Here is a 25,141-nt window from a genome sequence, read left to right as displayed (position 1 = left end):
AAAGGAGAAAGTTGGGAAAGTCCCGTGCGGGTCGAGGTGTCCATTATTAGGGGTGCGTGATTTTTAGGGAATTTTGAGGATTAGGAACGGTACTTGTTTTATTGCTAGCGGCCGCGCTCAGGTAGAGGGATGCGACGCCACAATACCATTTTCAAAAATGTCTTCTACATTATCAGATTTGCTTATACTTAAAAAAACTGTTAACATCGATCGCCACTCGCCACTGTTGGCATCATTGTCAATTCGTTTACCGTCAGAAATGTATTATCCAAACTTTCAATCATCATAAAAAGGGCAACAATCTAAAACGGTAAAGACTTGTTGTTGTCACTACATAAATAACTAAAGAATCAGGTGTCCCGAAAATTTTAGTCTACATTGTAGTATTCTACGTTATGCTATATGAGCCGTTTATTTTGAAAGTGTCATAAGTCACTTTACCGTAATGAAAAGTGGTGATTTTTTAATATTTATACGAAATTATTTATACTGAGAAAAATATCAGTATCCTGAGATAACAAATACAAGTAAATCTTCTCGAAAGTTATCATCCATATTTTGAAACGTGTTAAAACGCAAACCCTTAAATATATCGACTTAAAAACAAAGTGACTTATGCCACTTTCAAAATAAACGGCTCATATGCCGATGTGCTTTCTTCTTCTCTCGCAACACACTCGTCGTCGTTCTAGAAAAGTCTCAAGAAATGCACAAAAACTTTTTGACTCGTTAGTATCGTCAACTACAACACGAGATTCGCTTTTTTGTTGTTGATTAAAGCAATAATTTCACCGAACATCGGAATTCTATAAAATCGCTTTTCTAAAATGGCCTGTAGCCTCGAATTACTAAAAAAAAATTACACGAGGAGAAAGTACGACATCCTTCGATCGTCAACAACGAACGGAGAATAGGTTACGGCTCGGCGATGTCGAAGCAAAGCGTAACATTTTCGTAGAATTTTTGCAGCACCGAGACAATCGTGTTTCCCACGGTTCTTGCTGCACGATTTTTTTTTCTTCCGCCGTCGGCGCGCGTTGTTTTGAAAACCGAGGTTGATTCGATTCCAGGGCGAAACGGCGCGGCTCGCAATTTTTCGCGGCAGACGACAGGGGAAATGCAAATATACCGTGTACACGTCTGCCCCCCCCCGTCCTCCCTCCGAGCTGGCCGGCTTGAAACTGATCCGAGAAATCGTAAATATTTGCCGAGTCGGTGACAAATTTTAATAGAAATACCCCATCACAAAGTCTTCTTCGTGATTATCCGCCGCGCGAAGATATTTACGGGCGCCGAAGATATTTTTTTCCTTCGTTTCCCCGTGTTTTTCGCGCAGGAATTTCCAAGTGTTTTTCGCGCAGGCATTTCAAGTGTTTTCTGCCGGATCGATTGTTTCCGTCAAATGGAACGGTCGTCGTCGATAACTATATTATTCGCAAGTTTTTTTTTGCCCCATCGCGCGAATGAAGCTGAACGCGATATTTTTTTGGGGACTCGTTACGATCCGAAACCTCTCGATCAGTCGGCTCCCGATCAATTGTTTTATTTGTCATAAATGAATCTTTTTAAATACCAATCACACCGGCCGACCGTGCTCGAAATGTGTTCGAACTGTTCGTTCTTCTTTTTTGTGATGCTCGTTGCGAAAATATTACCATATTGCTATCGGAGCTGATGAGTTGAGAGATTATTGCGAATACGTACACACGCGGCCATCGTGTGCGATTTTAAAATACAATAGATCTTTGTGGTTTCACGCAGTGATTACAGGTGGTTGTTTAATAGTTTATAGAAGTCTGTGGTGCACTGTTCAGATTTTATTAGCCTATCTTCTATCAATATTATCTGAAATAATTTCACACGAAACAGACGACAAATAGAAATTCATTTCGATTTCAAAAATTTTTATTTGTGTTTCTATATTGTAATTTACGCATTCATTCTTGTCATGAATGCATAAATACAATAACATGGCCCAGCAATAGTAGTTTCAGTCGTGATCCAGGATTTCGCTCTCAATAACACAATTTTGTGATTTCTTTTAGTATTAATGATATTAAGAAATATTTTCCAGCTATCTTTTAATCTTTTACACCGATTGGAAGTCCTATTAATACTTTCGCTATTAGGAATTTATTAAAAGATATTTTTAGTAAGTATACTAATCTCTAAAAAGAGCTTAATAATTTTCGTATGAAAAATAATGTCAACAGAATCGATGAAATTATGTTGCTCTAGATAATTTGATGATTTACGGATAAAGCCGTTATTACCGTTGAACAATTTCTTAACTAGTTGATTTGTTAATTACCCCACCTTGACTTGATTTACTTTACCACAGTTAATATAAATAAAATATAATTTGTACAAATATGGATATTAAATGCAACAAAATGAAATGAATGAATTATTGATCGACTCTAAAGTACACGAAAATTCGTGCGTCACCTAAGAAATACAGAATTGTCAAAAATCTTTGATTTTTAAAGAATGATTGACAACTATTGTACTGAATTTGTCGTATATGAAATTAGTATAATAAACTTGGTAGCTTAGGAACACGCATTATCAATTACCGCGATTGCTTTTACGTCCAATTGCAAATGTATAAATGATGCACGAGTACTCGTTACGCCCAATTATTCCATCGAATTATCTGCACCGTAAATGACAAATAGATCGGCCCGATCACTGCGTCGAATCTAAAAACGAATATACGTTTGAACATTTTAATACTCCTACGTAATTAACGTTTTGAATATTTCCCGAAGGGCGCCGGGAATGTCGATTAGAACGAGTATTTCTGGCTCACGTTGCGCTTGGTATTCCTGAGCAGCCCAGAGTCTCTCGACGTGCGATCACCCTACGGTTATTAATTCACGCGAGCACGGAACAAACATTACGAACTCGGCCGAGCAAAATCGTTTTTTTAGAACCGCTGGGAAAGTTTTTCGTGCGGACACACGCGGAGCATTTTCAATTTCTATGAACGCGACAGGCAACGAACGCCGCGCACAGCGGCGCGCTAGAAAAATATTTAAAACGCAAACATAAACGCGATACCGTACAGTTTCATTTATTTCAACAACAATATTTGCACGCTGTCCGCCGCGCGCGTGTACAGAAGTAACGCGGCTTTTTATGCGACGCTGATGAAACGTTCTCTTTGACGAATGATAACGCGGGTTTTCGGTGTCGCGGCCGCGGCAGCGCGGTGTTCCGTGTTTATGGTCGGAAATGGTACACGCCCGAATCGTGTGCCGTGTGTTTTTGACGAATCACGCCGCGTTTAATGTTAATTACGGTCGAAGATCATTTAATTAAAGTCCTTCGGCGGAACCCGAGGTATGGCTAATCCTATTAAACTCGATTTCATGACCTGCTTTATTGATTAATTGGAATGTCATCGATAGCACGCCGGTATTTTCTCCGCATACAGCGTTATAATTAAACACGAATTACCGGTTGGTGCCCATCGGAACGCTGTAAATCAAAAATTGTGTGTCCTACAGTAACGAAAAACAAGCTTCGCTGTCAATCGAGATCGCTCGGTTCATCGTTTCGATCACGCGAAATTATCGCATGCGTGAATTATCACGATTCATCGTTGCCAAGAACCGTTCGCAATTTTGGCTGTTCCAAATCAACGATGACACAATTTCGAGGATTTTGCGAATAATTCTTTTGTACAGAATCAATAGACGGATTCAGGTCTTCTATATCGGTACATGTTTAGTTAAAAGCGATGGGAATAGAGTTGATTTGGTCATTTCGAAGTACAGATATCGAACACTTTGATTACTTCAATACTGTTAATTAAAAGCTGCGTCCATCGAGGAAACGGATAACGTTCGGAATTGTAATCTATTTTACAGAGAACTGTACAGCATAGCTACCTAAATCAAACGTACATCCGTCCAACAAAAGTTTCCTTCACAATGACAGTACTGAATGTGAAAGGATATATACGATACCTAATAAAATGACAACGTTAATCCCTGTCCGATACTCTTACCAAGATGGACCGATAGATAGTAAACTCCGCAAATTCTGTTTTTACGAATGAAAACCTAACATTGACAAAAAATTTGATACAAGATGAAAAGGAATTGAGAGAAAAAGAAAAGAAGATTATTCATCCTCCCCGGAACTGAACCCGGCTGTCCTAACGCGTAGGAACATTGATCCGTTGTTGCTACGCTAAACCATTACATGGTAATCATTCTGAACATATTATTGAGTAGTGGCACGTGTGATTGTATAACTTCACCAACAGGGAAACTAAATCTACCATTCTGCAAAATTTGAAGTAAATCCTTGTAAGAGCGACGTAATCTATAAATAAATTTAGATCATTCACTTTATTCGAAATTAACACTTTATCGACCGCTAGCCTATTTATCGGCTTTTCGATTGCCAATGTTTATCGATCGCTAGCCTATTAATCGGCTTTTCGATTGCCAATGCTTATCGACCGATAGCCTATTAATCGACTTCTAGCTATCGACGGTTTTCGCTTCTTTACTGTTTTGTTAGTAGCTGGCCTCCTGTATGCTGACCTCCCCATATCCTTATGAATTATAATTATAATAATAATTATTATTTATTATTATTTTTAAAGGAATAAGCACAACACAATGAATAGCGAAAATTTAGCCGGTACTGGGAGCAAATGCGCGCGCGACTAAGCCAGTCCTTACTGAGTGGCAGCCTCAACCACGACCGGACGATAAAGTGTTAATAAAACGATCTATAGAACTGATTACTATATCTACAGAGGCCTACAAAAATGTTCGTTTACCTTTTCGAACGCAATAACTTTTTTGGAACTCAACTAAATGACTTGGATTAATTTTAGATGTTAGAGGGACTAGTCCACTAGTCTAGATGACTAAAATGCCTTTTTTAATTTTGCTATTACTTGGGATGACAAGAAAAAGATAAGATACTCTCGTTTCGTAACTTTTTTATCCGAGCTTATAACAAATATTAAAAATACAAATCGCCTCTCGTAGATCTCGGTAGCTTATATGCGTGCTGAAAATTTGTTCGAAATCAGTTAACCCAATTAACCCATTTAAAATCGTGATAAAACTGAGATTTTTGCCATCTTTAATTTGTTGTAACTTATAACAAGGTCAATCGATTTCGATAAAATTTTCAGTATGCGTATAAGTCGCCGAGATCTAGCGGTACTTTTTAAATTTCCGTTACAAGCTCGAATAAAAAAGTTAAAGAACGAGAGTTTGTTATTTCTTTCGTCATTCCAAGTAATAGCAAAATTTAAGAAAAGCATTTTGGTCATCGCCTGGTAGACTAGTCCCGCTATAATCTAAAAAAAAAATATTCAGGTCGCTTAGTCCAGTTCTAAAAAAAGTTATTGCGTTTTGAAAGGTGTACGAACACTTGTGGGACGCCGTATGTATCTTCGATCTCCGTGAAAACTGCGTGAAATCGACGCAAGAAACGGCCGGGCGTTAAAAAGAAAAACCAGATCAACCTCTTACAAAAGGGGTGTCAAACTCGCGGCCCGAGATGAGCATTTTTGGGGCCCAGTCAATATATCCGACGCAAAGTAAAAATAAAATAGAAATGTGAATTAGAAATTTTGAAAGTAGTCTCGGCCAATAAAATTTCTCCCGAAATAGGAAAGACAGTATCAGAGAAGAGATGTTAAGTATAATAAAAACAAATCAATATTCTCAGAACTGTCCCGTAAATCGAGCTAAGAAAGTATATGTATGTATCAATACCTGGTCTCGAGGACTCATGGCGGCTCAGACTGTAGAGCATAACCATAACAGTCCAGAGATACGAGGGGACCCCAGTTTTCTTTTCGGGATTCCAAAATCAGTCGTTGCTAAGATTCGTTACGTAAAGAGCTCCCTGGCAGTGCCGTGAAATAAAATCATATTTTCACCACAAGTACATATTAAAGCAGGGGTGTCGAACTCGCGGCCCGAGATGAACATTTTTGCGGCCCAGTCAATATATCCGACGCAAAGTAAAAATAAAATAGAAATAGTCTCGGCCAATAAAATTTCTCCCGAAATAGGAAAGATAGTATCAGAGAAGAGATGTCAAGTATCAGGACGTAAACAATAATTGAACTTTATATATGTTTATTACAATGTACTAGTCAAAATAAAAATATTTGTTTCTATGAACATTGATTCTTTTTTTTGCGGCCCACCTAAAGTTAAGCATTGTTTATTTGGCCCAAGTTAGCTTTAGAGTTTGACACCCCTGTCTTACAAAATTCTATAACCAGATCGAACATGGCCGATCCAACAGTCCCCTTCGTTCGCAACGAAATAAACCTGCGGCCGATAAATATCCGGCGCGCAAAGAAAACTAAATTATCCAGCTAGAGAAGATCAGGAAACCGGATAAAACAACAACGCGACGGTCCGTCCGGCAGAATTTACTCTCTCGCCGACAGGGAAAAAGGAAAACGGTGATTCGGAAAGCAGGAGAACACGTAATAAAACGACAACAGCCGCAAAAACGTCAGCCACCGGCTACGAAATCATTAGGCCAGATCAAACACACGGGGACGCGTCGAACAGAAGTTCCGTCTCTCGCTGCCATCGGAAAAGAAATAAACGGGGAAAAAAGTGGGGAATCACGCGAGATTCCTTTGTAGTCGATTCCGATGAAACGCTAGATCCCGCGGTCGATCACGATCGCACGGCTGGGTAGCTTTGAATACCGGTTAGCTCGCGTGGAAATCGGACATAGCGATCGTGTGAGAAAACGTTGGGGCTGCGCGGCAGAAAGAGCCACACTCTCTCTCTCTCTCTCTCTCTCTCTCTCTTCCTTACTCTCTCGCTCATTCTCTCGCTCTCTGGTCGCGGCTGAGGTGAAATTACACAGAAAGTCTATCAGTAGGCGGATATTACGGTTCCCCTCCCTCGCGGGGATAGGGGGAACTTTATCGCCGGCTCACGCTCGGATAATCGCGCGTCCCGGCCGCCGCTAGCTGCGAATCAATCTGGCAATTAAGGGACGTTTTGTCGCGGTGCTTGAGCTCGATCGGGTTTTATCGAATTCATCGGAGGCGCGCCGAGCGGTGCAGCGGTGCGACGCGACGGTGCAACGGTGCAGCAGCGACGCGACGCGACGCAGGAAATCGCAGCTGCATAAAGCGTTCAATCGTGGCGTGGCGTGGCATGGCGTGGCGTGGCCTAGCCTGGCCTGGCGTGGCATAGCGTGCCGAGCCGTGCCGTGTGATAGCATTATCGATTTCAGACGGCCGCGCACGTCTTTTTGCCAGGCTCGAACGATAAGCTGTTTGCTGGAGCGCCGCCGTGCCATTGCCGATCGAACAAACTCTCCAGCCACCCCGGCTCGCGATGAAACAGCTGCCGCGACATTACTTCTTTTATTCCTGCTACTTGTGCAGCCCGATACGGGTCTATGAAATTATTGGCCGTGTCGGAACTGTCGATCGATGCGTGTGCACGCTTCTTGCAGAGTCTCGGATTCTGCGGATGCGATTACGGGACGTAGCGGGACGAAAGATTTAGTTTGCGACCTTGATTGCGGAGTGGGACTGCAGCTGCTTACGGGTGCGATTATAGGGTACGATTATTTCATTGTCGGCGACATGCGTTGATTTCTTTCCGTTTGTCTTTGTCCTCTGGATCTGCTCACTGCGCTTCTTGCAGCGTTTGTAACTGCAGGTACTATTGCAATGTATTAGAGCAACTTTTCGCTGGGTGTATTTAATTCTTGCAGTAGAATTTTGTGCTGTGGTCACAAATCACATGGTCGAAAGATAAACACGGCCTAGATTCGATTGAAAATTTGTGATCGAAGCTGTTGATGATCGCTGGTTACGATTCTGGACTTAAAATTTGAAAACAAAAAGATCGGAATGGCGGATCGAATATCGAGGACAATAGTTACAATGAACCTGCGAGGATATACAGGGTGTCCCAAAAATGTCTCGCAATCCGGAAATGGCGGGTTCCTCGGATCATTTGAAGCAGCTTTTTCCTTTGCAAAAATTTTCTCCGAGGCACCGTTAACGAGTTATTAACGAAAAACAGTGACCAATGAGAGGCGCCAGCGGTCGAGCGGTCGAATCCCAGCTCAGCTAGCGCGAGGCGGCCGAGCCAACGGCGCCAGCGGTCGAACGGTCGAATCCCAGCTCAGCTGGCGCGAGGCGGCCGAGCCAACGGCGCCAGCGGTCGAGGCGGTCGAATCCCAGCTCAGCTGGCGCGAGGCGGCCGAGCCAACGGCGCCAGCGGTCGAGGCGGTCGAATCCCAGCTCAGCTGGCGCGAGGCGACCGAGCCAATGAGCGGAACTGGGCTTCGTGCGCTGGTTGGCTGGGCCGCCTCGCGTCAGCCGTTGGATCTGGGCGCTGCACATCTCGCAGCGTTTGAAACTGCAGCACTTTACTTTCAAGAGACATCGTACTGTACTCCACAAACACGACCATGACCGTGGTAAACGTACTCTGACCATGTGCGTATGGGCATTTGCAAGCATTATTCTCCATCCTCCTAAATATGCATTAGCAAGATATTGTTTACATATGTTCACAAATAGAACAGAATGATCATCTGTACAACATGAATATCTCTACACATCACGAACATCTATGCATCATTGGTAACCATTCAGCTTTAGTTTTAGATTTAGGTCATAGGTAACTAGTCACCTCAACGTTAGCTTTAGGTTTAGATTAGTGATAACCAGCCACTTCAGATTTAGCTTTAGGTTTATGTTGTAGAAAACCAGTCACCTCAACTTTAGCTTTAGCTTTAGGTTATTGGTATCCAGCCACCTCAGACTTTTAGCTTTCATTAACATTCCTCCTAAAATGACAAAAAATGGAGTATGTATCTCCCGAAAAACATATTTTTTTGACTTTTTTAATTCTTGCTCCAAGTGTGCGACGTAGCAAAGAATTACTGATGACTCGAATATATAATAATCTTCAATTCGCTGCGAATTAACAATTCGTTAATTACTGTAGTATCGGGAAAATACTCTATAGACATTAAACGTAATTTTAAGCTGTAGTTTAGGTTTTGAGAGATAGAGCGTGATAGATGGGAGAGGGGGAGTGTGTGCAGAGAAAGAATTCTTGGTTAGTCTTATTTACCCTGTTTTTCATCGTTATTTAATAGATATAGTGTTTTAAATAAAAACCTACATTACTTTTAACAAGTACGAAAATAATGGAGAAGGAAACATAGAGAAAGAAAGAGAAAGAGAGAGAGAGAGAGAGAGAGAAATTCGTTCGGTCGTAACGAGAGGAAAAATAAAATAACCGAAAAGTTTCGTGATTCCCGCATAACCAACGCACTGATCTCTCGTAACTTCCGTCCGCAGGCAGCGTCCGTGTCTTCATTAAACCCCCGAAACTGGCCTCGTTGTGTTTCCCTAATGGCAAGCACTGGTAGCGGCCGGTTCCCGCTAATTGCTCGCGCTTAAGTATCCATTATTGCATCCGCGCGACGTAATTCAATCGGCGCGTTTCCGCTCGAGGTGCTTTCATTGTGCCGTGGCACAAATTTCCTCGGCGTTTGAGTCAACGACGAGCGGTTGCATCCTGGAACGCGTAATCAATCTCATTTCTGGACGAACGTATTGCATATATGGAACCGGCGGCGCCGCATTTTCGGGCTGTTCTCGTTAATAAGATCACTAGAAAATTTATAACAATGATAACAGAATCATTGAAATTTTGTCAACTCCTCCGATGTTTGGCCCGCACGTGGCGCGAACGAGAGCCACGTTCTTCGATTCACTGTATTATTTGTAAAAGACTCGGGCTACCATGATCTTTACATGATTTGTAACACGAATATAGAGACATTATTCGATAAAAAATAATGTATGTAGAAGTAATAAAATCTGAATGGCATTCACACGATACGAATATAATATTAACCCCTTGCCATACTTTGACGAGTTCGATTCGTCATGAAAATTTCTAGTAATAATTTATCGAGTATAGCTGTTATTCTGTCCTTTAAAATAGCAATAAATTTCTAATCTCTTGTTATCAATGTTTAAGCATTCAAGTGAATTTAGGCATACAATAAGCAGCAATTTTCTTTCGCTTCTAAGAAATTATTGCAATCGAAAAATTTCTAATCGCAGTAACTGCGAAGAAAATGGTATGTCAAGGGGTTAATGTCATAAAGATAATGTAAAGTGTGGACATTTCTTCTGTTACACGTTTTTATCTCGACGAAAACGCTGGATGAGTTAATAATCGTGAATAATCAGTAATCAAGTAAAAATCAAGTAAAAGTCGTGAATAATCAGTAATCAAGTAAAAATCAAGTAAAAGTCGTGAAAAATCAGTAATCAAACTGTACTGTGGATCTTTCTGCGAAATTAAAACGTTTCGAATCGATCGATCGAATCGGTCAATTCAGAGATGTAAAAGAATTATTGTGTAATTTAAATGTACGCGATACAATAATTTTGTTTACTCGACACTATACTTTTCTATACTGATTCTAATCATTTTGGTTACAGACTCTAATGGTTGGGCAAGGTCTGAACGATGACATGTGGCACACACTGAAGTTTACGAGAAGAGCCACCGCCCTGAAGTTCCAAGTCGACAACGACCCTGCCGTTCAAAGTGAGTCATATTTTAAGCTATCTTTGTCGTGGAGCATTTTATATCTCAAGTGCTGCAAAATAGTTAATTTTTCAATGGTTATGGCATAATTCGATACACTAGAACTACCCCAAACCAATCGAAACGACCGGTTCCCGATTTTTCCCATAACAATTCCCGATATTACAAAAATATTTCTACGAACATTTGTTTAGACGAACCTTTTTTATTAAACCATACATTACAATAGAAACTGTACAAAGTTTAATACGTTCAGTGCCGCGTGAGTCACGTATGAGTGACACTAATTTTTAACTAGGTTTTAGAAATTCATTTTTATTGCAATATATCGAACAAATTGGACGTTTCTAGGATTTGTAGAATATAAAATAACAGAATATCTATATAATATTTCCTACGGAAAATTTGCACTTTCTAGTTTCGGTTTCGTTAATCAAATGACTTTGATGTTGTGTGAATTTTTCCGAGTTGATATTCGGCACTTAACGTGTTAAATAAATCGAATCATGTCATTGTAATAAATCAATGTACGATCGGTCGCATTTAGGGCTCGGTGGTTCCAGCGTTAAAGATAAAAGTCACGGATAACCATACGACGATCTGTCATTCGCGCAGGGGTCAATTTATTCCGCAAACATCGCGTCGAGTTGCCTCCAAAAAAAAGAAGAAAGAAAACGGCTCGAAAAAGGGCCCAAATAGGCCCGTGAAATTCGCGAGAAGAAAAATGAATGGCGTTGCGGCGAAAATGACGGACGGTCTGGAAACACTTATCGAAAATCGAAAAGTCTGTTCGCGGGACACGCCCGGTGAATTTTGGCAAATTTGCGTCTCAATGGGCATTATGAGGGGAGCCAGGCGAGCAACAATTGGCATCAGGCTCCTCTTGTCCACGGTTTTCTGTGCCCGAGCATCACCGGTTGGGCGAGGGGGGGGGGGGGAGAGGGTCCCACACCGCTGATCTTGTTCGCGCTTTTCGTTCCCTAACGAGATACGAATACAAAGGAGGGGGAGGGGGGAGGCAGGCTCTCGTTCGAATGCGAGCCAGGCCGCGCGCGAGTCCGCCAGAAAGGCGGCCAGAAATATTTCCTATCGTTGATTCGTGCCTCGCCCGGTAATAATCGGACGCACGTGCGTATCGATTCCGAGCCGACCCGCACAATCGTTGCTGCTCGAGTGTCCAATGCAGCCGCCTCTGAATATTAGATCGCCCCACCTGTGAAATATTCGTTCGAACGCTCCCTATCTTCGAGTGCCGCGGGAAAAGTCGACTGATCGAATTGTTCGAACGTATATCCATCGCAAATTGCAAATCATTTAGCGAATGTTGCACATTCGTCGCTGAGAATCATTTCTAGCTGGACACGATTGAAATCGTTTAAGACTGTTGGACTGTTTATATCCTTCGACAATTATTATTGTCATGTAGTCTGTACATGATTTTATAGCGGATTTTATGCACTTATCTGTACATCTGCGCTTTAAATATCTTTACACTTGTACATTTGATGCACTTTAAATATCTTCAGAGTTTTAAAATGCTGTTGTATTAATCGTAACACGTTCGAACGATTAAGGACAATAATTAATGTGCACGTGGCTTCCGGAGCTTGCAACAAGTACCGACAATTTTCGTATTGCATAAAAAACCGCTGTTTAATTATGTAACACTAAACCTACCGATTCGAAAAAAATAACTAACCTATATTGCTTGGTACCGGCGAAGGGACTGTATTTATTCATACCTTCCGTCATGTTTATTATAAAACGTGACTTTAGATTAAAATATTAAAAATATTATAATATTTAATGATTTTCTATGTAAGCAAAATTCTACGTCATTTTGTGCGGCTAGGTGAGTTCGGTGTCAAACTAATATTCCTTGGAAAATGTTCTATTTGTAAGCCCACAGTTTCAAACAGCATTTCATTTTACACAAAAGCAAAAGTTTAGACAGAAATGACAGCATAGTTTTTTAGCAAGTATGTTTAAATTGTATTGAAAACGATATGTTTGCATCGATTGTCGTTCCAAAAAACGTTTGGTAACGTCGACTATAAATGTCCGTCGCAACAGTGAATGCGTTACAAATCGGTCGTGCTATTCCCACTTTAAAAATAACAGAAGCGACCTTAAAAAAGTTGCCGCTCGGTATGTAACAGCACAGACTTTTTCATCGGCCAGAACGAAACTCAGAAAAAGTAGCAAAAGAATAGCATCGACGTTGCACGGATATTACGTGCACAACATACGTAGATTTTGTTTGACGTCGCGATACATTGCTGGCATCGGGGTCGTTCGATTATCTTTTTAGTATTAAAACAGTCTGAAGAACATCGATGCACGGCGAGCACATCGAACGTATTCCACGAAAATCGAAAAATTTGTCCACCTCTCGAAAGATTTAATCTTTTAAAAATTAAAAAATCGCTCGGACACATTCCATACCTGTCTTTATTATTCAAACGTTGGCAAAGTGCAGCATGCTTGTTTCAGATATTATCGAAACAATTACGTGAGAGAAAGTTACGAACCCCTACATTTTATAGTGCATTACGACCGCTGATATGTAAGCACGCGGGTGACGAAATTACTTGAGATTGAACATTAATTTTCACGCTAATCTATCGTATCTTCCTAATTCGATTAGAAGCCGCAAAACGTAAAAATATTGATAACATAGTTGATGTTACACCTCGTAACTTTCCAAGCTTCATGCTAAAATACTTTTTATCGGCGTGGCGATTGAAGTGTCGAGTAACAACATGCTTAACCCTTGGACGGCGAAGCATTTTCACACAAGCGTAGCGTTGGCACTACTTACAACAATTCTGAGATTTTTATTCGGCAAATTTTTCAAAACACATTTCTGCGAACACTTCTCGCAGACTTGTTAGCCTTTCTGTCGTTCCTAATCTAACAGCGACCTATTTTTGATTTAATTGCTGAAAATTAGGTAATTAGAAATATCGAGCATCGAGTATTCAGAATTGAGTAATGAGAAATATCTTTAACAAAAATGGGACCAGATTCGCCGGAAATAAGAGCCTCAGGTATTCCATGCATTACTACCCGGTAGGAGGACCAACTTTCCTCGAAACTTCCGAATGAAAACTTATAAATGAAACGCAGGAACAAAAGTAATCTGGAAACGGGCGGAGGGCCGAGTCTCATGCGCGTTGCCAGCTCCGACAGCGGTATTCCGAAACCAATCAACTATTTTGCAGCTGCATCGGACGTACAATTTGCCCTCGCGAGCGACATATTCTCGAAAGTACGTTGTTCGAACGAGCCCTCGGCTCTGGAATACCGGAAACGCGTTAAAAAATCATGACGATTTTCCAGCCAGAGGATGAAAGTTAGTCCGGGAACGCTTTTCCAAGCAGTCTCTCCTTTTTCTCGCTGCTTGCCTCGCATCCGAAGTCATTGTTCTTTTATCACGCGCTGTCCAATGGCGTCGCTGTTTCTTTTTCTACAAACTACTATATATTATTTTATTGTATAATCCAATCAAAAAGTACATTCAGACGTGTATAAGACATTTTGTTTGGACCTTCGAATAGGCCGCTCAATCAGAAAGCTCTCTGATTTCTTCTGTAGTGCACAACAGAACATTCTGAACAAATTCATGAACGTTCTATCCAATGGAGGAAAACACTCTGAACTTTTTCAGAATTTTTCGTTGCAAAATCCATCTTTTTAACCCTTCGTATTATTTTTGTATTGGAAATGAAATTGAGCGTATTTGCTCGTACAATACTCAGAATTTCAACAACTTCGTCGATATAAATCGAATTAATAACATAAAAAGTATTTCAAAAAATGGTGTAGAAATTTTTAAGGGTTCCATAGTCGTCGTCCGAGTGCAAACCGGTTAAAAATCCGGAAACACAAAAATACTGTTTTTATATTGTAACTATCGTGGCATCGATTTTATATTTTTACAATGATTTTTATCACCTTCTCCCAAATTGTCCATTTTTGTGCACAATCTGAGCGTCGATTAGGAAGAATGCACCTATGTATATAGAACCTATGTATATAGACCTATGTATACCTGTACCTATGTATATAGAATTGAAATTTGTAAGAAATCAGTTTTATTATTAATTTTACGATTAAATGCAGCCGCGAGCAGCGCCCGTTTTCTTTTGTTTCGATCGTTCCTGAATTAACGGCGGCAACAAGTTGTAGCTATTCGGGGCTTCATGTTCCCCGATATACATGTGTAGTTGATCGTTCGTTATAAACCGTTTGCACACTCGTTTCCATACTAAAATATTATATCCACGAAGGCTACACCGCTAAAGGGAACGCCGGCGCCGAACGTGTTAATTGCCACGAGTAATAAACCTTTCAACATTTCACTTGTATCTCTAATAAGACCAAACGCTTTCGGTTTAACCTGAATCCGAGTTCGAACCTGATTCACAGTTCACTCGGCTATTCGGCACGTTTAAACGGGCAACATGGAGCCGCGGAGCAGCGTGCGTCAACGATATTAAAACTAATATATCCGCGGGACCGTTCGAAAACGGGAAACTCGGCGGGACGGTTGCGAGTTTCCGGTGTTCCGTTACAAGGTGTACCAATGCAAATGAAACGACAGACTTTAACGGACTAGAGCGAGTCGCGGGGGTGGTAAGGAGCGTCGGAACGGAGTAAATTGTGTGTCGGTGCCAGACGTAAAACAGTTGATTGGTTTCGAAACGCTGCTGCGTCGACGACGATTGCATAGGGTAAATAGCGGCGGTATTGTAGCCGCGTTCCGTGTCAGGTACCTATTACCATCAATGAGAGGCAATCCGATTAGTTCCCGAAGCGGTAAAGAACGCGCGCCAAGGAAAAGAATTCTCGCTTTTACATGCTGCCGCGCGACCCCCGTTCCGTCTTCACGGCGTTAGAACACCCTTGGCGTGCAAAGCGGCATTCTTTCGCACCTTTTCTCCAGCTTCAGCTGCTCGAAATTAAAGGAACATTTTCGAATATCGTGTAGGTATAAGACGCGAGGATGAATAATGTGCGTCCACCAGGTCGCGTAATATTAACCCTTTGCAGTCGAGCGGCGACTCTGAGGCGCCACTAAAAATTGGTATTCTATTTTTCAAAATCATTGTAAGAGTATCAATTTCGTTTATATTTAAAAGAAAAACTGTTACGATTGCATTGTACTTGTCAACAGGCTCAATTTCATATGCACGAATTGCAATAAATTATATAAAATAGAAATATCGTAGATCAGAAAATGTGTTTTGGATTTCGAATTCAAGTAGTTTCGACTGCAAAGGGTTAACCAATAATATAGATGCACAGGGTGCCCCATAATTATGTTAACATCCTGTGAAGGAGAGTTCCTGAAGTCATTCGAAGTAACTTTTTCCTTAGCGCAAATTCAATTTCGCGGCTTTGTTTACGAGTTATTAACGACAAAACAGTAACCAATGAGAGACGAGCCAGACTTTCCGCGTCCGAAAATTGCTTCTTCGGCACGTTGCGGTTTCGCCACGATCGCATTTATTATGCAAGTCTTAATTAACCCCTCAATAATTTATATCAACCTATTTTATATTATATCATATCAACAATTATTTTATATTATATCAACCTATTTTATTTTATATCAACCTAATTTATATCAACCTACCTCAATATTTATATTAACCTATTTTTACATGGTAATAAGTTTATGTTACTGTTACAAATTTCATGCCATTACGTCAATGTTATCCCGTCGTTGAGGAGTTAATTCTGTGCTTTTCGTTCTCCTTATGAAACGGCTGAGAAATGGCGCACGTTGTTTCTTAAATAGAGGAGCATGTTCATAATTTGTAAAACTTATTGTGTCCAACGGTTCAGATCGTAACGTGCGATTTAAAAGCGGTTCGTTGCGATGAAATTTCATATGCATTACGCGTAGCTCGCCCCGGTAGATCATCACAGTTTCGGTTGCAAACAAAAACCGAAAATTTGTACTTCCTGCGTAGCGTTTACCAGCAAAACAAATTAATCACAAAAATGTCTCTAGCAAGAGGACTTCGAAATGTGTCGGAAAAATTGTACTGATTGTTGCTAGATTATAAAGTCGATCGGATGAAAATCGTAAATGACATTCACCGATTCTGAACGTCTCTCTGTTTGTAGTTCGCATTTGTCGCTTCGGAACGAGGTCGCTAAATCGGCTCAAATCCGACGATTATAATTCAAGTGCAAATTCAATTTACCATACTCATCGCAGTAGGCTGTTAAATAAGAAAAGAATGGCACAGAAAATGGATCGTAAACGAGGGCATTCCGTGTAATTTTATTAACGCGCGGACTGTATAGATCATTGGTACAATTGTGAATGTTTCTGCAGATCGAAACGAGTTACACTAAGAAAACTGCATTTCCTGGCAGGTTTGAACGGCCCATCCACCTTGACCGGATGGCTAGCTGCAGCGAAAATTCGGATTATCCGCTTCTGACCTGTTTTCCCTATCCAATCGCCACGCAGAAACACTGTGGAAAGTCTGGCGCACTGCGAATTTTTCGGGGACAATCGAAACCTGCGAGGAATTACATACAGCCCCGAAAAAATCAGAACAAAGCGAATCTAATAAAAAAGGACTGCTTTATCCCTTTGAGATTTTAATAAATCGGGAACGAAGCTTCATTTGATATTCTATATATAATAATATATTATAATATAATATAATATAATAATAATATATTATAATATAATATAATATAATAATAATATATTATAATATAATATAATAATAATAATATATTATATTAATATTATATATATATATATATATATGTTAACATATCGAATTCGCGATCTGTTATATTAGCGAAACATGGCGAGAAGCATGTTCGAGGCAAATAGTTCCAACGGCTTGCTTCGCGAAAGAAACGGCAAGCTTGCGAAAACGTGAAATTTTTAGTTAATTGAAACGATACGAAGTGGACGTTTCGTAAATTCACTTTTATTTCGTAAAAGTCGTTGTAAAACGGACAACCTCGAGTGACGGAACATTTTTTGGTCAAGTTTGTACGCCGCTTGTCGATCCATCGCCCGAAAAATCCTATAAAATTCAATCAACTAACCTGGAGCGTAAAAATTCTAATCGACGTGGATTCAATCAAATATGTTACCGAGACGCTAACTGATGTTCGATGGTGGAAAAAGATTTTTCCCGTTCTCACTCGAGAACCAATTCAATTTCATTCGACATCGAATATTTTATGTACGATAAGAAGCGAGATTCGGCGAATTTTTAAATTACACGCTGAAATTAACAATTTTCCAAAGAAACGTAGTAACGCGAATGCAAACAAATTCTGTAATGCGCGATTGTTGTTTCCCAAAGTGGCCATTCAAGTGCGAAGGATTAACGGTAAAATCTCGAGAAGAGAAATTCCAGTTGCACGTGAAATTTCACATTAATTAATTCTCTTCGTCGCCAACTTTTAGCGATAATTGAAGCTGATTACCAGGAATATTCGAAATCTGCTGGCGAGAACAATACGTCGCGGAAACGACGAAGCCTGGTGTTCCGTGTCTGTTTTAATTAACACCAATTATAATTAATGCCTCGTGTATACCATTAAACGGAGAATACCGGAGCTAGCTGAGCGACAACTGCAAATAAACACACACACACACACGCGCGCGCACACACATGCACGTTTTTGCAGGTGGGAGATGCTTATTAAATCAGATCCCGCGTCGCGCCGTCGCGTCGTCCGTTCAACCGAAATTTTTTGCTTTTCCCCGGGGAGATCGACTCCTTGTATGTCTTTTTAAAGTAGATCAACCATAATAGAGAGTTAGGGGTATCCGGGGGAGAGTCGTCGATGCGAAATGAATACTTTCTCAGCTTTCTCGGCAGTCGAACGCACTATTTTTCGAGACCGATACGACCCGACGATAGAAAATGCACTGGAAGCTCGATTATGCGAGCCGAATATTCTGGGATACCATTTTTCATTATTTCCATTTTTCCTAATTTTCATTCGAAAGTTAGGATTTTCGAAGTTGCAAGATTTTCACTGGCTTACTACTCTGCGCATTTCTTCTCTCTCAAAATTTCTTTCTGCATTCGATAGGTAATTTGATAGTAAAAAGTGTGTAGTTTCTGTCTCCAATAGGTACTTTGATAGTAAAAAGAATAGTTTCTCTCTTCAATATACATATAATTTGACACTAAAAAGTGTAGTTTCTGTCTTCAATAGGTAACTCGACAGTAAAGAGTATAGTTTCTGTCTTCGATAGGTAATTTGACAATAAAACGGGAAAACGCGAAAACGTTCACAAAACTTATATTTTCATTGCATGCTCGATTCTGTAAAAATTGAAAATAATGATGCTAAAAATCAAATTCTATTTTCCTGCAACTTCTATGCTACCAAATAATAATTGATCTGTCTCAGAAAAAAACCAATCCTACAAAAGTCTTCCGATTTTACGCAAAGAAAGATCTGACATCTCTATTTCGTAAATTCAATCGAATGACAAACTTGAATTATAATTTTGGAAATCTGCTCACCTGTGACTCGATCATGAGACATGTACGCACGTGTCTTGGGCGAAAAGAATCGAAATCGGTGAAAAAGAACCGGGGAAATTTTAGTCGCAATTTCGCGAGAAATAGGAGGTTCGTGCATCGGTTGGCATAATTCCGCAGAAAATCGGCGGAGTAATTTCGCACTCTTCTGCAGCCGCACGCGAGGGACGTACGAACACTTTTGTTCGGCTCTGTACACGACTAACGAAAATAATGGCGATATTAATTCTGCCGGTTCATTGTTTTCTTTCGAACGTGACCCACCGTGCATCGGGGTTCCGTTCCGTTCCGCTGCGTTCCGTGCCCGTGGGCGCACCACCGCCCTGCGCAATACCGTATTTCAAAATCCCTGTTTAGCATAAATATCCGGGCAACAGCCGAGCCGAGCACTGCAATTCCGGTAGGAATTCCGCGTGCAGACCCGCAGAGATGGAAGGACAATACGTTGGGAGTGGAAGAAATACGGAAGGAACGGGCAAGTAACGGAGAACGGGCCGTGGAAAAAAAACTGAAAAGTAAATCTAAGGGACACCGGGAACCTTGAGGAGAATAAACGGAGGGAACGGGGCGGGGCATTATTTAGATTTCGTATCGGAATGCTGTTATCGGAGCAAGAAACCGGTCGTTTTCCTGGGAAAATGAAATGTGGAGCCGTTTCGGCGCTGCGACTTGGAAAATCCGACTACGTAATCCGACCGAGGAAATAAATAATCGAGGTTCTTAAAAGAAATTATTGGCAGTTTTCTCGGCCTCTTTCTTTTTAGCAAATTAACATAATTTTTATTGATCCTTTGTGGTTGTTGATATTATTTGGTTGGCAGTCGTTTCAATAATTAAGTCTCAATATTTGAAAAATGTTGAAAATACTTTGTCTCCTTGAATACTACGAAACCTGGACGAATGTTATAAATTGCAAATTGTATGTCTTTCGGCAGAGAACCCATCTGTACAAATATTTAGGTTCCAAAATATATTGTTTGTTTAAGTGATAGATTAACAGATTAGATAGAATACCATAGCGTAAGCACGTTAGAAAATTTTAGGAACATTGTTGTCTTTTCCTGAATGCATTAAAATTGTTGAAAGAAGAAATAGATTTTGATTTCATTCCTGTTTCTTACAATCGAGCTAGAAAAGTTTTATTTTGAATCGGTCTATTCACAGTTTTTTTCTTTACACTCCTGAGTGGAACAAAATTATTATCAATTTCTTCTTCTTCTTCTTCTTCTTTATCAAATAAAAATGAGAATGTACTGAAGAGACGCTATATTCGTAAAGTTATATTGTTTTCATCAGACATCGTTTATGTTTGGCGGTAAAAACAACCCTTAATCTTTTAAAAATGAGTAACATGCTTTGCCAAATATCTTAGAAACTACTAAAGCTAGGAGTATAACAAGTCTTAATTGGTACAATAATTTTCACAAAAATAACTGATATACCGAGTTCGTGATAGACCGCAAACAAAAAATGCAAAAAGACGTGTTAATCTAATTCTGAACAAACCATGCATTGTATTTTAATAAAAACAGGAAAATTGAACTGTTACTAATTGTAACAGCTATTAATAATTTCGTTAACAGCTATGCTACATATATAGCAAATTTTCATAGTTTTCGAAGGATACGTATTATATAAAAAAAAGAAAGCAATCTCTCCACTGGGACACACTAACTCATTTCTCCCTATAGATTTTCGTGCAAAATAGATTTTGTCAGTTAATCGATTGCCTTTTCACGGTGATAATTTGTTGTTTACGACAGAGCGGACGAGCGAAGGTGAATAACAAAGAAAGAACCAGAATATCTTGGACGAGATCTCGTGTGCTTGCAGTTTGACGTTGAACGAGTTACCGTCTGCATAAAATTCCCGAGCGTTTCACGTCAATTCCACCCCTTCTTATGGCTGTTCCCGGTTTTCTCCTTTTTTTTTTTTTTTTCTAAAAACGCCCTCCGTATTTTACGCGTCCCTGAACCCCGCCGGCTGCGCAGGTAGCACTCGAGGCATCTAATTTTTTAACGTAAGAGAGCAGGGCATGTCACGCGGCGACGATTACCGTTGAGTCTCGCCCCCTATGCGACGTCATTACAGCCAGATAAAACATCCGTCCTTAAGTTCCGTTCGTTCCCCCCATTTCCCGGCGAAAATGTGGGACTCGTGAGATACAAACGTTCGCGGAGGAAATTATTTCGGTTCCCGGACGACTAATGGCCACGACCGGTCGAAATCATACTTCTGGAGAGGATATTATTACGGTTAACAGTAACGCACGATTGATACCGCCGTTGGCAACAGCTTCCGCTGTAATTTTTAATTAACATCGCGGCGAGGAAACGTTTCACCGAACACCGGTGCGTTCTATTTTTCAGCGAACGTCCCTTTGATTTTCATTTCTTCGCAGCCAATCGCGATAATGGGACCTTTCGATTACTCAGCAAAATATTTCCGGGTTTTATCGTCCCCTTTGAGATCAGGCGAAGATTCAAATACAAAGGGCAGATATTAACAAATCGAAATGTGTGGCCATTAACGAAAACACGGGTGCAAGAGAATCCTGAGTGATTCTGCAGTTTTTACAACGTGTTTGTTTATCCTTCAAAGGAAGGATTTTTCGATGGCCAGAATTATTAAATTTTTATACTTCCGTTAATGGTTCCAACATTGTTGAACATTTCTTAATTCGTAAATATTGCAGTAAAAATTGTAGAACATTAAAAGTAATGTTCAAATCGAAAAATCGCCTTTCGTGTTTTGGTCCACTTTGTTGAAATTGAAACACATGTTATACCATCAAAGGTGTATAGGAACAAAGCAATGACTCGTGCATCTAACAATTGAGAAATTGTATACGTTTAAAATGTTTATTTATGTATTAAATATTTGTTTAAAAATCGTACGGAATATCGGTGCCTTTTCATACAAATTCGCAGTTTACTAGCAGCTCGAAAAATATTTTCTCACCGTGAAGAATTGCCGCGATCGTTCCAACAATTTTTGCGCATATTTGAAAATTATCCGCAATATCGGCGGGCCGCTCGCGGACTTAATTAAGAAAGCTGTAGGACCGCTTAGGAACCACGTACCGCAACCGTGCAAACTAATTTGTCGAGCACCAATTTGCATACCGCGTCAGCGTGGACAATGGCCGTTGCGCGGAAGTTGCGTGAAAAATCGGCGAAGAAATTTTTTAATTTCGAGCGGCCCCGGCACGGTCTGCGCCGTTCATCTTGCGAAACTTCTACGATTTTCGTTAATTATTCTAACGCTCGCCGAGGGAATTGCCGCGGCAAACTCGACGTCGGGCAATTTTTGCAGGGAGGGAAGAAATAGGGGACGCAGCCGGATGGCCGACGTTTTCGATAATAATTTGTAGCCTTGACAGGGCGCCGAAACTATTAAACCGGGCGTTTATAAATTATCGACAGGCTCGCGGGAAAGTAACTTCGCCAGCACTTTGTGTTCGATCGGCGCGTTAACGAGTCGCATTCGAGTGAAATTCCGACGATACGTCAAGGAGAAACGATGCACGGGAACGGAGTGTCGTTTGCCATCGAATAAACAACGACCGAATCGATCGTTCCTTTTTCTCTTTTTTTTTTTTGCGGAAGCAATAAACTTTTGGAACGGTTGACAAAAAAATGTCACCGTTTCTGTTCGATGAATATCGGCGGACTTTGTGCGAAAGCGTCATCGATTCTGTTCGATGAAAATCGCTAGGCTATATGCAAAAATGTCACACTGTGGAATGCAAATCGCTGGACCATTATGCGAATATATCACAAAATTATTGTTCACTGGGAAAATCTTTATACTTTGTGAACAAACGTCGCCGTTTCTGTTTAATTAAAACCACTACAGTTTACGCAAAAATGTCATACCGTTGATTAAAGATCGCTAGACATTGTGCAAATATATCGCAAAATTTCTGTTCAGTGTAGATCTCTAGACTCTTTTCACAAATGTCACCGTTTCCGTTTGATTCAGACAGAAGCTTCGTGCGAAAAAGTCAAAAAAATTTCTGTCGGATGAAATTCTCTATACTTTATACGAAAATGTCACATTTCTTTCGAATATCTTACACGATCGTTACGATAATAAACCTACAAAACTGAGACACTAAGTTGGTTATTAGATTTTGCGCATTCGTATCAAGCAAGGATCTCTTAAAGTAAGCGATAGCGAACGTTTCAGGCAGATTTGAATAAAGATTTGAATAAAGATTTGAATAAAGATTTGAATAAATGTGTCCCTTGAAACGTCAGGATTCGTTGCCGAGCTTCCTGTATCATGTTATCTTTGTTTTCCTCGGATTTCTTAGTTCGCGGATTCGCATATTCCGGCACGGTGGCGTTTTTATTTCCATGGTTGATGACGAGTCGTCGAAAAAAACTGGGGTTCGTCAGGGACTTGATGAGTTCTAGCCGGCAGGATCCGTTCGGTTCTATTTCCATGCGACATACGTACCAACGCGACGCGAACCGACGCGACGACGGGGGTTTCGACATTTCTGATAGGGTCGTCGGAGCATCGACGACCGACTGAAACACCCACAGACGAGTTGTCCTGGAAAATCTTCAATTAGCATTCATAACAGCGTCCCGATTCAAAGGATCGCCGGCTGAATGCAAACAACCGCGTCACGGCCCGCACTCCCGGTGGGTGCATTTAGAATTTGTGATTTCATCCCGCGGACTCGGCCGTCCCCCGGAAATATGTAATTTACTCGAGCGCGGTCGGGCCATCCTAGATCGAAGAATATTGCGGGACCTGCTGAGCGACGGCCGGAGGAGAATGCACGCCGGAGTTTCCGAAAACTTCGCGGCGGGAACTTCGTCGCGAATTTCGAAGTCCGCGGAAGTTGAAGCGCCGATGAAAACCACTGTCTTAAGGAATTGCCGGAAGCCGAGGGGAAACGCGAATTTTCCGAATTTTTGTCCCGGCAACTGGAAAACTTTGTTCTCAAAAAATGTTTTACTACATAAAGTGGCCTGTCTCGGAGAGTTCCCCTCGTAATTTTTCTTTTTTTTTCTTGTTCGAGAAGAATTCGTAACCGTCGTTACTTACATTTTTGATTTATTAAAATTCCGAAGAGGAGATTCAATCTTCTTTGTAACTTCTGCATCTTCGAATAGCCTCCAGGGAATTTTGATTAAGAATTTGCATAAACTCTCTGACGACCGTGCTTAATGGAAAGGAAAATCCAAGTCGTCGGTGTACTTTTTGATACATTTGTTATTCATTAAGAAATTTGCCGCAGTGTATTGAACAAAATAGAGAACTTTATTTCTTACAAACAATGTAAACTCTTTGATCTGGTCGCGATAAAAAGAAACCTTGTACAATAATTAATTCTATTCTTAACTATTTTATATAACCTCGCTTTCACTCTCAGTTTTCCTCTCCAATCGATAATGATAATAGTACAATTTCATTCCGACGTTATTAGCGTCATGTATTCAATGATGTGTTCAAAAGTTTTTTAATCTCTCCGGTACATTTCTTTCAGTACAATTTAATACGTTCGTACAGAAATCCGTGGATATTGTTACTAACTAGTAGGCGCCAAATTTTGACTAGTTTTCAAAATCCATTATTACAACGTTTAGAATGCAGACAGAGTTGAAATGCCGTCCACCATGATGCAATTTTAACTGTCCAGTCCCAATTTCACTCATCAAATTGTGCTTAGATCCCGTGGCAATTTTTGTGGTTAATTTTCTGCACTCGACGTGTTCATAGGGGACACAGATTTAAGCACCACCCTTTACAAGAAATGATAAAACAGTTTTCGGTGGCCGTGGACTTTGGAACTTGTCAAGCTAGAGAGAGAGAGAAAAACGCTGGAATGTATGAACGTAATCATGAGCGAACGAGATTGGGCACTCAACAAAAATGGAAGTGTCACACCTGGTTTCCCAAATGTCCCGGAAGACGCTCTAAGAAAATGGATTCTTGTAAACCAGCTATGTCTCCGAACTC

At 40.6% G+C, this 25,141-nt stretch overlaps 1 protein-coding gene across 13 annotated transcripts in view; it reads left to right on the top strand.

Moving 5' to 3' along the window:
* Nrx-1 (neurexin 1) overlaps positions 1 to 25,141 on the top strand; it is a 724,770-nt gene that overhangs the window by 570,563 nt on the left and 129,066 nt on the right. For all 13 annotated transcript variants that reach the window (XR_013033607.1, XR_013033611.1, XR_013033609.1 and 10 more), the window contains one exon: positions 10,505 to 10,613. Coding sequence is in view for 8 of the 13 variants with exons in the window: in XM_076522634.1 (XP_076378749.1) it covers positions 10,505 to 10,613 (109 nt within the window). In the remaining 5 variants the exon portion in view is untranslated. The remainder of the gene's footprint in view (positions 1 to 10,504; positions 10,614 to 25,141) is intronic.

This window comes from Megalopta genalis, chromosome 6 (genome assembly GCF_051020955.1).
Source record: "Megalopta genalis isolate 19385.01 chromosome 6, iyMegGena1_principal, whole genome shotgun sequence".
NCBI classification, from domain to species: domain Eukaryota; kingdom Metazoa; phylum Arthropoda; class Insecta; order Hymenoptera; family Halictidae; genus Megalopta; species Megalopta genalis.
Note: the sequence above shows the minus strand (reverse complement) of the source record. Positions and strands in the feature narration are given on the sequence as shown.